The 15,551-nt window shown below is 39.0% G+C and overlaps 1 protein-coding gene across 1 annotated transcript; it reads left to right on the top strand.

Annotated features, from left to right (window-relative positions):
• Positions 1 to 5,910: 5,910 nt before the first annotated feature.
• Positions 5,911 to 14,080, top strand: LOC121860967 (zinc finger protein OZF-like). Its single transcript, XM_042358386.1, has 2 exons — positions 5,911 to 6,100; positions 9,178 to 14,080. The coding sequence occupies exon 2, from the start codon at positions 9,310 to 9,312 to the stop codon at positions 10,876 to 10,878; it is 1,569 nt and encodes a 522-aa protein (XP_042214320.1). The 5' UTR covers positions 5,911 to 6,100; positions 9,178 to 9,309; the 3' UTR covers positions 10,879 to 14,080.
• The last annotated feature ends 1,471 nt before the right edge of the window (positions 14,081 to 15,551 follow it).

The raw sequence follows: 15,551 nt of genomic DNA, 5'->3' as shown, positions 1-15,551 counted from the left end.
ATCCACTACAGGTGCAAGAGGCAGATTGTCACAAGTCAACTGGGGCTACATTCCTAATAGACAGCAAAGGAAGGTAACGTATACTTGTCATTAGGAATGAGGCCTAATACAACTAAGACCCAATTACTAGGATAAGTTAGAATTTAGGGCTCATTTAACCAATTATTTTATACAACTGACGTTAGGCTTCACAGTCCCTAGCCAGCAGGACGGAGTCATCTGAGGCAGTGGACATAATGCAATTCATACTTCTAAAAATATTAAATATTTTCGAAAACCGCCATCTGGCTTGCCAGAAAATTGCGGAGGGATAAATTCAGAAAAGAAAAAACGAAAAATCAGAGATCGTTTTACCGAATCACCTGAAGATGAAAGTTGGTCACTCAATCTTATTTCACCCGAACAGTAACCACCTTAACACTACCTGGGTAGGTTTGTTTAGGTTAGGTGATCATAGGTTATCGTTAAGGTTGTGAATCTTTTGGTAAAAAAAATGGGGTGTCTAGTCTTCTGGTGATCCGATTTGCCTTCTCAAATTTGTGAGGTGACAGCACAGTCAAGGGTCTCTTACATAGCGAGTCACAAGGAATATACATTGTATGAACGTTTGAGAATCGAGATCCTGTACATTCTGGCCTGACTTCGTTCAGAATAGACTTATATGACATACGTAAGTATAGAACGAGTAACGGGTACAGGCAATAGCTTGAGAGCCCTGGGGAACGATAACTGCAACAAGCCTAGTTAAAGTTTTACAGTAGAGGAGATATAATGTCGAAAGTATTGATAAATTTAAACGATGTTGTGATGAAAACTAATAATAAAGATAGAATAAATGTGTGATTTTTATATCAGCATATAGTTTTGTCATTACAAACTGGATTTAGTAATAATTTTCAGCTCGTTCAACTTCGGAAGCCCGGATCTCTTGTTAGAGGTCGAGTATTTGAAGGCTCTGCTTAATTGAAAAATGGTTTAGCTAAAAATGCTCTAATATATCTTATATATTAGCATAACTAACGTGAGAAGTATAATAAAAAAATATATCGGCTTGACTCACACGAAAATGCAAGGGAAAGTGGGCGAGACTTCGAACATATTTTCCGGAGGCGGTCTATGACGTCATAGTCACTGTAGCAGTGTTACCAACGCTTAATGATGATAGTCACAGGGAATCTGCCCAAAAGCAACTACCTTTCTTCAAAACTTCCATAAACTCAGTTGACAAGTGATGTCAACAAAATCATTACTAACTTTTCAGCATCAAAGGGAAGAAGGAATGCCCAGAGTGAGATGATAATGTTCATCTAAAGAAGGATGATCAATAGTAATATCAGTAAACAGGGAATTAGCCGTGATCCGCTGCCAGACGTACAACACCGTATCGCTTCCGTGATGCATTGATTATTGAAAAGCTGGTTTATGCCCACTTTCCCTTACCATATGTTTCGGACTTTAAGACCAATTGGGAGCTTAATTCGTTAATATACAGTCTCGGAATTAGTCAGCTTGCATCAGTCCACTACTTGATGTAGGCTTCAGCCCATGTGCTTCTACAATATCAGCGTATAGAGTTTTGTCATTAGAAACTGGATTTAATGATAATTTTCGGCTCGTTCAACTTATTAAGCACTGGATCTATTATTAGAGGTAGATTCTCAAAGGCTCGTACAATGGACATTCATCGTAACTAAGATATGAGGATGCACATTATAGGGTGAAATAAACTAAATATTTTCTAGTGATTGTTCTTACTAACTTCCTTAAGAATAGGTCGTAGATTAGATCAGCCAGTTAGAAGTGTTCTCAGACTTAGGTTGGATAAGAAATAACCAAAGTCACAAGGTAACCCATATACTTTCCCGTGACCAAAAAAATGTTCATTAACTGAAAGACGTATTTACAAGTACTGTACAGTATAGAGCCCATTTTAGTAGGAAATGGGGGGGCAGGGGAAAGGAACTTATTAGTTACCTCTGCCAAGGAAAAATTGGTTTTGTTAACTACTATATGTCGATATCGGCTTCCATACGTGGTTAAATTTTACAGCTAAGTTAGTTATGGAAAGAAACAAACTCTTTATAATAAATTATAGATGGCTAGATGCAGTCATAATTCTGGACGTATAACCTACTTTACTATTTGGTCCAAAAATTATGGGATGAGGTTAACAGAAATGTACATAGTAGTAATTAATATTTTTCTGTAAAGTGGACGAGTTTTAAGTTTATTTTAGGTACTGATTAGCAGGGCCTAACAGCTTCCTGGGCGGGACGAAAGGTTATCAAGGGATGTAGTTTACTATAGTGGTATAAGACTCCGTCGGGAGAAGTGTATCGGCTGTCTTAACATTGCTGAACAGTCAAGTTTTAATCTCAAACTACCATGTTGACCAAGTGCGTTAAGTTTACCACGAGATGACAGTGTAATGCGGTCGTCAAGGATAACATGGAAGTCAGTGTTCCCAGCTCATTAAACACCCCGAACCAAACTTAACCTCCCCAGGTAGCGTTAGGGTGTTTTTTAATCATCAGATGAAATAGGCTGGGTGTGCTAAGGGGAGAAGATTATCTAACTGTCTTTGTCACTGCACCTGGGTCAGTCCTCCCCTTCACACAGGTTCTCAAAGGTTCGCAATAAGGATATTCCTCGTAATTTTAACCGTAAGAAAACATAGAATGCTGACTTAAACTAAAACACAAAATTAACATCCAAAAATAAGACAAAAGTTATATTGAGATTACCTTAACTATATACGTCTACTTACCATCGTTTAAGAAACAAAATTAAGGGACTAAATACTTCCAAATATATACGTCAGCTGGCTCGTGATGGTGTTAGTGAACGTATTTAAGGCACAGTCGGTATAATCCGATGTTATTTTTGGATGTTAATTTGTTTTACCAAAATTAAACAAGTTAGGTGTATTCTTAAACAGTGCAGTGTCTTTAAGTTGTGAGGAATATTCAAGAGATATTTAAAACTCGGCAGTTGTGAATATTTACACGGTGACCATTTAAATGTTACTTAAGGCCGTATGTTAATTTTAAACGGGGGAGTCGGACCCTTTGTATCCAGATTTTATATTCACAAAAGATCTTAAGGTGAAATTTCTCTGTACCTGTATATGTAAAAAAAAATGTTCCTAACTCATTCACTTAAACCAAACACCAAAACTGTGGTGTTGTACTGTATCAAAATTACACTGCGACTCTACTAAAGCCTAGCATGTTAATAGTTAGGGAAATAACTAAGATAAAGAATGTTGTGAAATTTAATAACAAGCGAAATGAATCTGTTAAATCTGATTGTTGATGATTGTTGTTAAAAATAATATAGAATTCGCGCTTAAAGATTAGTTATTTAAGTGTACTATTATATAACAAACACTTGTAAATCAGGACCCAGACCTAGTAGGCTAGTGGCTCTACAATGTTTAAGAGGTATTTAATGGCACACGACATCTTGCTTGCTCAGTCGTCTCTCAATTGTAAACACTTGGAGGCAAGAACATCTGCTCGGGTAAGATGTTTAACACTTCCGCACTACCTGTCCCCGTCTTGATCTGTGTCACGTATGTTGAACAGTTTACAAGTAGCTGGTGTGTGGTCTGAGCCTCGGGCACGTTCTTCCATGGCATTATGTTCTCTACAGTCTACACTCTACAGTACACCATCTTGGGCGCCTTCAACATACCTCCACGTGTTCGACGGTTGGCCTGACCCTCCCGCCAACCACAAAGGAAATGCCTTCAGATTATCATCTTGTCCATGAATAAACAGGACGATTGTGTGTGTGTGTGTGTGTGTGTATGTGTGTGTATATGTATGTTGACAGGTTTATACAATATAGTTCTGGATTTAATCTTGAAACTAAACAAACATTAGTGTTTTTGTAATCATCTTTATGCACTAAAGTAACATTTTCGTAATTATCTTTGCAAGCTAAATGAACATTGGCGGTGTAAATCAACTTGAAACCGTATCCTAAGTACTGTGCCGTGCAAATTGAGTGATAAAAATCTTTCGTTTTAAGTTTTTTAGTTTTTCATAAAGCTTGATGTACTGCATTAAAATTGGGCACAATGTTATTTTATAGAAATGTAGGCATTATAAAAAAATCGAAAACTAAAAATTTCTCTGGAGTTTATAAAATTATCATCTTTTAATGAGATTAATTTCACTATTGTAACTTGGCTAGGTAGGGGATATGATATTAACTGAATATACTTGGCAGAAGATTTCTTACTTTTTACAGCTTAGAAGACACTGTAAATGGACTATCGAGAGAAAGTTAAAGGAAAGAGGACCAGGGGGAAAGAGACCAATATACTGTATTACAGATTCCTATATAACCACCACTCCACTGGGATACAAATATACTTGTTAATTCATAATTGTCACATACTGGGGATTGTTTCCCCATCTTTACGTATTAAAACAAAAATCGTAATATGATTTAGTTCTTAGACGAATTAATACAAATATTAATGGAGTTTTTGTTTCAGTGCTTGAATTTTAAATATGATCACGGCTGAAACATTCTTGTGGGCATGATTGAAACATTATTGTGGGCATAGTTATAACATTCTTGCGTGTGGCTGAAACATTCCTGTGAGTGCCGCTGAAATATTCTTGTGAGCGCGGTTGAAACATTCTTGTGAGCGCGTCTGATACATTCTTGCGAGCGTCTGAAACATTCTTGTGAGCATGGCTGAAATGTTCTTGTGAGCACGACTGAAAGATTATTGTGAGCACGGTTGAAACAGTCACGTGAGCACGGTTGAAACATTCTTGTGAGCGCGGCTGAAACAACAGTCTTGTGAGCGTGACTGAAACATTCTGGTGAGCACGACTGAAATATTCTTCTGAGCACGACTGAAACATTCTTGTGAGCACGGCTGAAACCATCTTCTGAGCACGGCTGAATCGTCTACATTTTTTAAATCTCAGAACCATCTTAGGGCGGCCATAATATTCAGATGACGTTGTTTCATCTTATGATAAGATAACTTGCTGCCTTCACACCTTGTTGCCTTCACACTCTTGCTGCCTTCACACCTTGTTGCCTTCACAATCTTGCTGCCTCCATAACCTTGCTGCATTTAAAACCTTCCTGGTTTCACAACCTTGCTGCCTTCACAAACTTTGCTGCCTTCTCAGCCTTTGTTGACATGTAATACGGCTTTGAAATTACTAGCGATCGGTGTTGGGTGTATTGATGCCTCACCGTAGCCTCTGGTCGATATCCTTCGCTGATTTTTTTTTTACCTATTCATTTGTACACAAAGTTGTGAAATTTTTGGATGCCTTAAATGTCCTTTTATTTTATTAGACTTGTTAAAACTTACAAATCTCGTTCGGTGAATATGTTATACTAAATGTACCGTACAATTATGCTCTCGGTGTATTGATGTTTTGAGCGAGTGGCGTCAGTTTGTGTACAAGAAGATGGGCGTGGCTCCCCCTCCATCTTTACATTATGGTAAATATTGAGATAAATAGCACTAAGAAATAACGGGGAGGTCTTTTAGTTGTCTTACAGAAATTTATTCGTTCATAAAAATTTACGAGACATTTTACAGATGAAAATGCGTTTATTAAAGAAGGGGGAATCGATTTCAGGACTCGGATTCCCAAAGTCTCTTAAGCTAAATTTTCTTCGCATCTGGAAATGTGAAAATGCATCAAACTGCCACATTGAGGTTGCAGTACTGAAACCTTGCACCCAAAATGGCATCAGAATTACAATGGATCTATGAAAACGTTCTCTTCATAATAATATAGTTAGATGAGGAAAATTAACGTACGAGTGTTTCCGACCGCTTGCTATACTTGTTTTCTTGAGTCCTCCTGGAAAAAGTAAAAGAAAATGGATCCCAATAGAAAACGGTAATGTAGCAGTGCTGCCAACGCCAAGATGATGTCCTATGACCTCCAGGCACCGTGTTAGTGAGAGGAGGGCTGAATCCTTCCCTACCAAGGTGGCGCCTCCTGTGACAGTTTTCATACCTCTCCACCGACATTCTTCATACGACAATGCATGAAAAAGAACATTGGCCGTGGCAACTACTGGGAGACGCTGTCGACTCACGGTCCAGGTAAGCGCAAACCATTGACAGTGTAGAATATTTCAGAATGGAGCTTATATTTACTAAGCAACCCGACGTTATCCATTGTGAGAATAACAAGGTGAGTTTTACGCCATCATTTACCCCAGCATGTATAACTTCTCATGACATTGTGTCTCCCTGGTGGTATTTTAGTGTTGGTTACTTCAAAACCGTAGAAAATGAGTGTCAGTGTATTGTAAACAGTAACGATCGCTGGTGTTCGATTCATGTGCAGGTTTGGGCGCACAGGTTCTCGCGCAGCTTCGGGGAGCAACGTCGCCCCGGTCCTACTGAACACCGAAAATCACGAAGCGTGGTAGTAATATAATTAAGAGGTGAAAATATGGCTTAATTAGCTACAATAATCACATCACACCTTACAAATAAACTAACACATAGGTGTCATTTAGAATTTGTCTAATTTATTTTAAGGAAATAATAAAATACCGGCATTGTTATTATTATACATGAACTCTTATCCATTGACTTCATATCTTGTACGAATATTGATGGCATCTCACTGTGTTTTCATATTGTCATAAGACTTTAAGCCGAAATTATATACGCATTCCATATTTTCTTAAAATATGAATATTACCATAAATAAGGGCTTGTATTTATTGTATCTTGAAGTGCTAACGTGTTTCGCGATTTTCGGTGTTCAGGAGGAGCACCATTGCCGGGGTTGACGGTTCTCGTGTGGCTCCTGGGTTGGCAACAGTGAAGCCTGCCAGAGGTGTGATGCTCCTCCGCCACACAATAGCTTCCCTCCCTCCTTCCCTGCCACTACCAACCCTCCCTCCGCCACTCACCCTCCCTGGGTACCTCTGCCACCCACTCTCCCTCCCTGTCTTCCTCCGCCACCCACTCTCCCTCCGCCACCTACCAACCCTCCCTTCCTCTAGCCCGCCCGCGCCCCTACCACCCCATAGCCTTCTTCATGTGCTCCAAGATTATCGACTTTCTCTCATCTCTTACGGGGTTTCTCTCGTGAGGTGATCAGTATGGATATATTTTACAATAAATCTTGTACTGTAATTTGAAAACGAAATGGCGGCCCTTTTTTGCCTCTACATACAGATACACCACGGCAAACATGAGGTAGTAGTAAGCTGGCTCGCCATACGTTTCTATAACCACCTTGAAAAACTCAGCTTTGACTTCCTGTGATACAGTATAAACAATATTCCTGCTGTGCTTACGGTGAAAATATTTACAGGCGGGGCTTCTCCCCTTTCTTCCTCCCCTCCTGAAACTGAAGTGCACACACACACACACACACACATACGAACAGACGCACACACACTTCCGTGAACACCAGACAATGCCCCCGCCTCCCCGCCTCCCTGCCTACACGACAACAATAACCCGCACCAACATATCGCCATAGACATACAAGGATACTGACATTTACATACAGTTAGCATCTCTTAATTATAAAAGATACATATAGAGATTTTCAAGGTCCAGACTTTTAAAGGTTCCGGCAATTAACAGTCGTCCTCTCACCCGAAGAGTACTGTAATAAGAATGCGCCTAACAGTGAAGACACAGAAATAAAATCTCAAATGGCATCAAATTTACACTAACACTGACATCATTAGATATACTCATTAATTAGCACAGATTACGGAAAAAATTAAGTGAAAGAATATTTAGGAAAGAAAACTTTTGTGCTGTTGCTAAGTGACTGTATCTCGTTACGATAGTCTGCAATAGCGTAAATAAATATTAATTTTGTCCGTTTTTGTGTTGTTTTAACATACTGTAAGTCAAGCAGTTAATGTCCTTCATACGAGCCTTTGAGAATAAGACTCGTGGCACATATCGCACATTCTTCTTGACATAACAGATGATAGGGTGATACCGATAGTTCATTATAACTATGCGGTACTCAATGTTTGTAATGAGCGCACCTTACCCAGGATTGGCCATATATGGGAATTTATATAGTTATTCAGTTAAAAATACGGTAGTTTTGTAGGATTGCATGAAGATTGGCCCTAGGCTGATTTTACCTGAAGAATAGCCACCCTGACCTAACTCCCCTTAAGTCTCATGTCGTTTATATACAGAATAAATATCATAACATTATCCCCTGGGCATTTCTAAGGCTATTTGTGTATTTCTGTCTGTAGGATAAGCGGTTGGGGTGGGGGAAGGAGGGAGTGTTCTGGGTGCTACAGCAGGCATAGGTAGTGTGTGTGTGGGGGGGAGGGGGGGGGGAGGTTTATAATGGCTCTTCTTCCCCCGCCCGCCCTCCCTCCCTCCCTGCACACACCTCCGCTTCGCCTCTCCACTCCCTATCGCTTCTCAAAAATAATCTGCTTCGTGATTTTCGTTTTATAAAGTTTTAATATATGTATATATATTTTTATATAGGGTGCTGTTGTGACGTGTTCTGGTATTATTCTGATACAGTTGGACCCACCTGAAAGTTAATCACCCTATCGTAACCTGGGAGTAAGGATACACCAGACTAGCTTAAGTTAAGTTAGATTGTGAAGTTAGGTTATATCAGGTTAGCATTAGGTTAGGTTAGCGTGTTTAATCAGGTGTAATAAGGTAGAGTGGCTAGTCTTAAGGTGATCTCATAATACATGTATTATCCAGTTGCCAATATTATACGTTAATTGGTATAATATAAATAATGGCTGTGTTGTGTTATCCTGGTGTGCTGTTATTCTGGTACGTTGTGTTATCTTGGTGTGTTGTGTTACCCTGGTGTGTTGTGTTACCCTGGTGTGTTGTGTTACCCTGGTGTGTTGTTACCCTGGTGTTTTGTGTTATCCCTGATGTGTTATGTGTTACCCTGGTGGTGTTAGGTGTTAATCTGGTGGTGTTATGTGTTACCCTGGTGGTGTTATGTGTTATTGTGGTTCTGTTAGGATAGCGTTAGGGCGTTAAATCGTCAGGTGAGATAACTTGGGGTGCTAATCTTAATGTGGTCCCCCCTTTTTTTTTACAATAGCCTAATTATATGTAGAAATAATAATGTCTTCGTTATGCATTATTTGCTTTACGTTTATGCTTCATTTTCTTGTAACATGCGACTATTATTTCAGACACCAGACTGGCGAGTATTCACAAGTGCAGGTCCTCCGTTAGTGTAGGAGAGGAGCCAGGAAGCCAGCGGCGTGGAGTGATGAGCATTGTTCTTATGAAGTAAAGATAAACGTAAAGCATCAGTCATTACCATGGCTGAGCCTCACCCTCAATACCCCAACAAGATCCACAAGGTGACGCAGACGGGGTTTGATGGGCCTCAGCTGCTCCATCACCCAGCCAGCAATGTGTACGGTAATGTGCATTTCGAGGACAACAGCCTCATGAAGGAGCAAAATAAACTTCGCTCCCAGATTGAGATGTGGCTACAGTCTGGTGAGAAGCCATACGAGTGTGATGGATGTAATAAAAGGTTTGCCCAGAAAAGTCATCTCAACAGTCACATGCTGGTTCACACAGGCGAGAAAAAGTTTGAGTGTGACTTGTGTGGGAAAAAATTCACGATGGAAAGCCACCTGAATGGCCACATGCTAGTACATAACACAGAGAAAAAGTTTGACTGTGAGGTTTGTGGCAAACAGTTTGTGCAGAAGAGTCATCTTAATGGCCACATGCTTGTACACAGTGAAAAAAAATTTGGTTGTGAAATATGTGGCAAGCGATTCATTCTGGAGAGTCACCTCAACAGTCACATGTTGGTGCACAGTGAAAAAAAATTCGCGTGTGAGCTGTGTAACAAAAGATATACTCACAAGAGTCACCTCAACAGCCATATGTTGGTGCACTGTGAAAAAAAGTTTGAGTGTGAGGTCTGTGGTAAAAGATTCATTCAACGGAGTCACCTAAATAGCCACAGGTTCGTGCACAGCGAGGAGAAGAGGTTCCAGTGTGAGATTTGTTGCAAGAGGTTCGCCCAGGAGAGTCACCTCAACAGCCACAGGATTGTTCACACAGAGGAGAAGCGGTTCGAGTGTGAAGGTTGTGGGAAACGGTTTGCTCAGAAAAGCCACCTGAACAGCCATCGCTTTGTGCACAGCGAGGAGAAAGTGTACGAGTGTAAAGAGTGCGGGAAACGCTTCACCCAGGAAGTGCACCTCAACAGCCACAGGTTTGTGCACAGTGATGAGAAAAAGTTTGAAAATCAGGACTGGGGAAGACGATTGTCACAGGAAAATCATCTCAATGGACACAGGTTTGTCCACAATGATCTGAAAAGATATGAATGTGAGAAATGTGGCAAAAGATTTATGATGAAAAGCCACTTGAACAGCCATAAGTTTGTGCACAGTGAGGAGAGAAAGTTTGAGTGTCTTGAGTGTGGCAAAAGATTCACTCAAAAGAGCCATCTCAATAGCCATAGGTTTGTGCACAGTGAAGAGAAAGCGTACGAGTGTCCGGACTGTGGAAAGCGCTTCTCCCAACAGATCCACCTCAGCAGTCATAGATTCGTGCACAGTCTGGAGAAAAAATTCGAGTGTGAGGAGTGTGGGAAACGCTTCACCCAAGAGAGTCATCTCAACAGCCACAGGTTCATGCACTCTGAGAAAAAAGGATTCGATTTTCAGGATTGTACAAAGTTGCTCCCTCAGAAGAATCACCTCAACAGTATAGTGGTCCCGGTAGTGCCAAACGAAGAGAAGACGGCAACTTACGAGGACAGTGGCAAGATCTTCACTCCCCAACCATACCAGCCAGCCTACTCTTACGGTCACCTCACAGGTCAACTGTCAGATAAGGTTCGGACACTCTGGCCTCTGTAGCCTTGGGTCGAAGCTGTCTTACAGCTACCAGGTAAATGAAGTCGGAAATTAAAATACCTGATTGCACATCATCTTTTGAACTACTGTACACTAGTACGGTCATAAATCGTCTGTGTGTTAATATTGGTATATATTCATAGTGAAACGAGTAAAAATTAGGAAATAGGTAAATATTAATTATGTAACTACCATGGGCATGTAACATGTGGGCATCAGCAGACGCTCATAACGGACCAAGACTAACTACCCTTCATGCATTATGGTCCACTTTCTTAACAGAATCTGATGCATTTCTTGAACTGTACCTCGAGTTCACCATCCTCTCTATGCATTAATGACATTTTGATTAGTATTTTCTTATTTTCTAACAAGATGGGTTACATTGTCTCCATGCTGTACTGTCAACTCTCTAAGAGACAGGTGTTGTATATGGATGTACTGGAGTTGACTGCTTGACTCCAGAACAGTGGCAGGTATCACAGTTCTATCCGGTGTATATTAGGTGATATGCTAACGTTTCAGGCATTTTTAGTTGCTCGGGTGGCCACCGTGAGTTAGGTAACATGTAAACACGACATATACAGTATATACCCAGTTTCACCAGCCCTCCCCTCCCCCATGCAGACACCTCGCATAAATAAAACTACTGCTAGGTAATAAGAAATATCCATGTTAAAAAAAATCAACTTTTGAACTGATATTGTTATCAGATGTAAGTGATAAATATTAAAATTCGCAGCAAGTGTTTCCAAATTTAACTCAAATGAAAAATAATGCTTACAACTAATGCATTCAGGAGTCACACTTTGTCTGGTTAAGATTTGGAAAAAAAATCAACTTATTTTTGTAATGAAACTCGCACACACAGGACTACTGTATGTGTAGTCATGTTTTTTTTTGTAAAGGTTAGACAAAATTTAGTATGTATGGTGTCAGGCAGTGTCGTGGAAGCTGTCCTCGTGTAGTAAACATTAATGACGAAGATACCCTGTACTGTGTTCTGTACTAATGAGGTATTCCTCGTCTATAACTGTCAAACGAACGTGGGAAACAATATTCTCACTATTGTAGGAAATATTGGGCATTGTGCTGGTGTCAGTGAGTGCAACGAGAATAAACAATTAAAGATATTGAAAAAAAGTAATTAACACTTTGTCCTGTTAATAATGACCGAAAAAATAAGTATTATTTATGATTGGAAAATTAAAGTATTATCTGCATCTGTAGAATTAAAAAAAAATATGAAACAAGTAATCACTACCAAGTTGCCTTTACTGTGTTTGGTCTGAAGTATGAGGTGCAGCTGAGGTGATCACTGAGGGTTGACTCTTGTATCAAAGTTCCCGATATTTTTTAAAATATATTAAGATAAAAACTATTAGTAAATCAGTGTTGTAAATATGTTATGTTAGGGTATAATATCCTGTAGATTATATGATATGTACTTAATTTCACACACACACACAGCATTATAAATAATGTTTCTTGGAGGGTAAGACAAGGCTGGGAAACTTCAGAACATGCGTAGCCATACTGGGTCCAGATTCTCAAAGATTCGTACGATGAATGTTTCTCATAAGTGAAGGTGTAAGGATGCAATTGGTTGACTTAAGCCAAAGGACAACATTAACGAACAACAACTATCATGAACGTTATACTGACACTGTCTTATATGTATACGTTAACTTACAGTCAATAGAGAACATTAAGTTACAGAATATATCCTAGACATTTTGTACCTTAATTTTGTAATGTGCTAAGTGAATATATCCAGTTAAGGTAGTCTCTGTGTAACATATTTTTGGCGTGTTGTGTTTTATCACTTGAGAATTATTTCGATACAGTTTTGCTCTTTCACTTAAAATTAATATTTATCGTGGGATCCTCTGAGAATGCGCGCCCCTTAGGATATATCCTGGTCTCTGTACAATATTTTCTCTTACTGTGAACCATGTTTAACTGATTTCTGTCACTGTTAAGTCTCGCCCTTATGTGCTTCATTTAATTATGTAGGTTAGAATACGCATATAAATATACAGTATATATATCTAGTTATAAGCAGTAAGGTGTCAAACAGCCTACCTAATAGATGAAATATAATTCACAGTGGTAGTGAGGTTATGAGGTGCAAAGTGGCCAATGTTAGAGAAGCAACCACAAACAGGACAGTTAAACATATATTATTATTATTATTATTATTATTATTATTATTATTATTATTATTATTATTATTATTATTGTTATTATTATTATTTAACAGAACCCCGATCGTAAGCTAACCTAACCTGGCTATCCTTGGGTAGTAGAGGATAGGTTAGGATGTTTTTGGTTCTTGTCGCTTAAAAACAAAAGAACTATGGAAAATTGTCTTTGTGGTTCCTGCTCATGGTAATACTTGTAACAACCATTATGCGGCTAGGCCATCGTCATCATCATCATCACCATCATTAAGGGTACAAGACCATCAAGCTGGTTTCAAAATCATTGATAATTCCACGCTTCGGTCTTTTTTCTAAACACCTCCTGGACCTTAATCCTAGAGTGATTATCTACGGTATATATTATCTAGACAGGAGTCACTGAGCACACCATGACAAATTGGTGTTCAGGGCCTGAATTCTCAAAGGTTCAGAATTTAATTTTCCTCGTAATTGGAGATGTCTTAATTTGTACCTAACTAGCGGACTTAATCAAGATAAAGCACAAATATAACTTCCAAAATGGTAACCAAATTACATAGAAACTGTACTTCAGTAAAATACATACTTTTATAACCAGTTAGGAGACAATATTAACATTTGGATTCTTTATGAAGACGGGCCCTCAAAAAACTGACTTGCAGGTGATAGATACTCAAAAGACTGTTGATACACACACTGGCCAGCCCTCCTTATATATTTGTTAGGCATGTGTGCTTGTGTACAAAATATTCATAACAAACACGAACCAACTTAACCTAACAACTTTACGTCAGGTTACTGTGACCCAAAGTCTTTTTTATTTTGTACACAGGTTGTGGTATATCTGGGTGTACAGCAAGAATATAGTGAGTGCCAAACCATGTGTGTATCAACTCCCTTTCAGTGTCATCAACATCCTCCTCGGTATGACGAATTTTTCATGTTTGTCATTTATTGGGGATATTTGACTCATGTATGCATTTTTGCTAAATAAATTTCTTTATAATACACAGAAAAACTGATATTGTCTTTTATATTATGCCTTAAACAGCTCAAGGTCACTAGAGGGTTGTGTGGTGAAAATTAATTCGTAAATAAAGAAGAAAGAAGGCACCAAACTGGTTAATTTCAATTAGAGCACAAAAATAGTCCTCAGATAGTAAAAAATTAATAATAATATATGGAGTCTTTATCGTATTTATATATGTTTACTGAACATCAAACAAAATTATCAAAGAATTTTCAAGGTATTCTGTATCTTAATTTTACAAACTACCGGTGCTGAGTGGAAATATATAATATTCATGCTGTTATTTTTAATTATTCCTGTATTTCAGTTTAACTCAACCAGGTACAGTATATGTATTCTATCATCAGACACGAGGAAAATGGCGTCGTAATAATATCTGAGAGTCGTGATTCACGATGTGAGGTTTTATCCACAACCTGAAGTTGTTTTATAAGACGTCTACATAATATTACAATTCCTCAAAACTTTTTATATACATATATTCGAGAGGTAAAAATTAAGTTATAAACTTTTAGTGAAGTTAGCTCTCGAAATTTTTTAAGTTGTGGCTTTAACTTGAGGCAGTGATCTCTAGTGGGACAGCCATCCGCTAGCTCCATCTAGTTATGAACACTTCACTGGGTAGTTTCCATTGATGTTCTTATCAACTTCTATTAAATCCCCGAGATTTTCTGAAGACTGCCAGTTGATTGATAAAGTCCAGAGGGGGCCACTGTGCCAACACTTCAAACCTCGCGTCTTCACTTGCTTAGCTTATACATTCGAGGTATTGTATAAACTAAGCAAGTGAAGACGTGAGGTGCTTAAGTGCCAGCACCAGTTTGATGGCCCCCTTGTGGACTTTATCAATCAACTGGCAGTCTTTAGCAAATCTCGGGGATCAAACATACCATACCATACCATTGAAGATCATTATGAGAAACGGATCATCTAGGTATGTACAGTATAAGATACTCGCATAAGTCCTTGTAACTTATTAACATGATAACGAAGTCAAGGTATATATTATCATTGCCACCACGCTCCAGGATCTGTGCTCACATATTCGGCAATTACAAGCTGAAGCTGAGGGTACGAGCTTAAACACGTGCTGGCTTTCTTCACGAGGATCTTGCATCTCGGCGTCTCGTATAATACTCTCTAGCACTTTATGCACTATGCTGATCAAACTCATCGGCCTGTAAGTGTTCGTGAAGTGACGATCACCCTTTCTGAATACTCCATAGGATTCACAGAAGCCAATTTCTAACTATTGCAGAACATGATTATAAGGGGTTCTGAGAGTTCACTACTCAAATGTAGGAAAAAGTCAACCCTAACCGAACCTATAAGGCTATTTAAAAGACGTCTTTCCCGAGCCAAAACTTACTTTCTGGAACATGAATAGTGCGCGAAGCTGCAGGCCGATTCGGTTTCTTTCTTTTATAAATGAATAATTCAGTTTATCTTACGACGACTACATA

This window comes from Homarus americanus, unplaced genomic scaffold, assembly GCF_018991925.1.
Source record: "Homarus americanus isolate GMGI-L3 unplaced genomic scaffold, GMGI_Hamer_2.0 scaffold52806, whole genome shotgun sequence".
Taxonomy (NCBI): Eukaryota; Metazoa; Arthropoda; class Malacostraca; order Decapoda; family Nephropidae; genus Homarus; species Homarus americanus.
The sequence above is the reverse complement of the archived record's forward strand: the minus strand, read 5'-3'. Positions and strand labels throughout refer to the sequence as shown.

What these genes read in the sequence shown, in the direction of transcription:
- LOC121860967 (XM_042358386.1), top strand. Translation starts at nt 9,310, where the DNA reads ATGGCTGAGCCTCACCCTCAATACCCCAACAAGATCCACAAGGTGACG.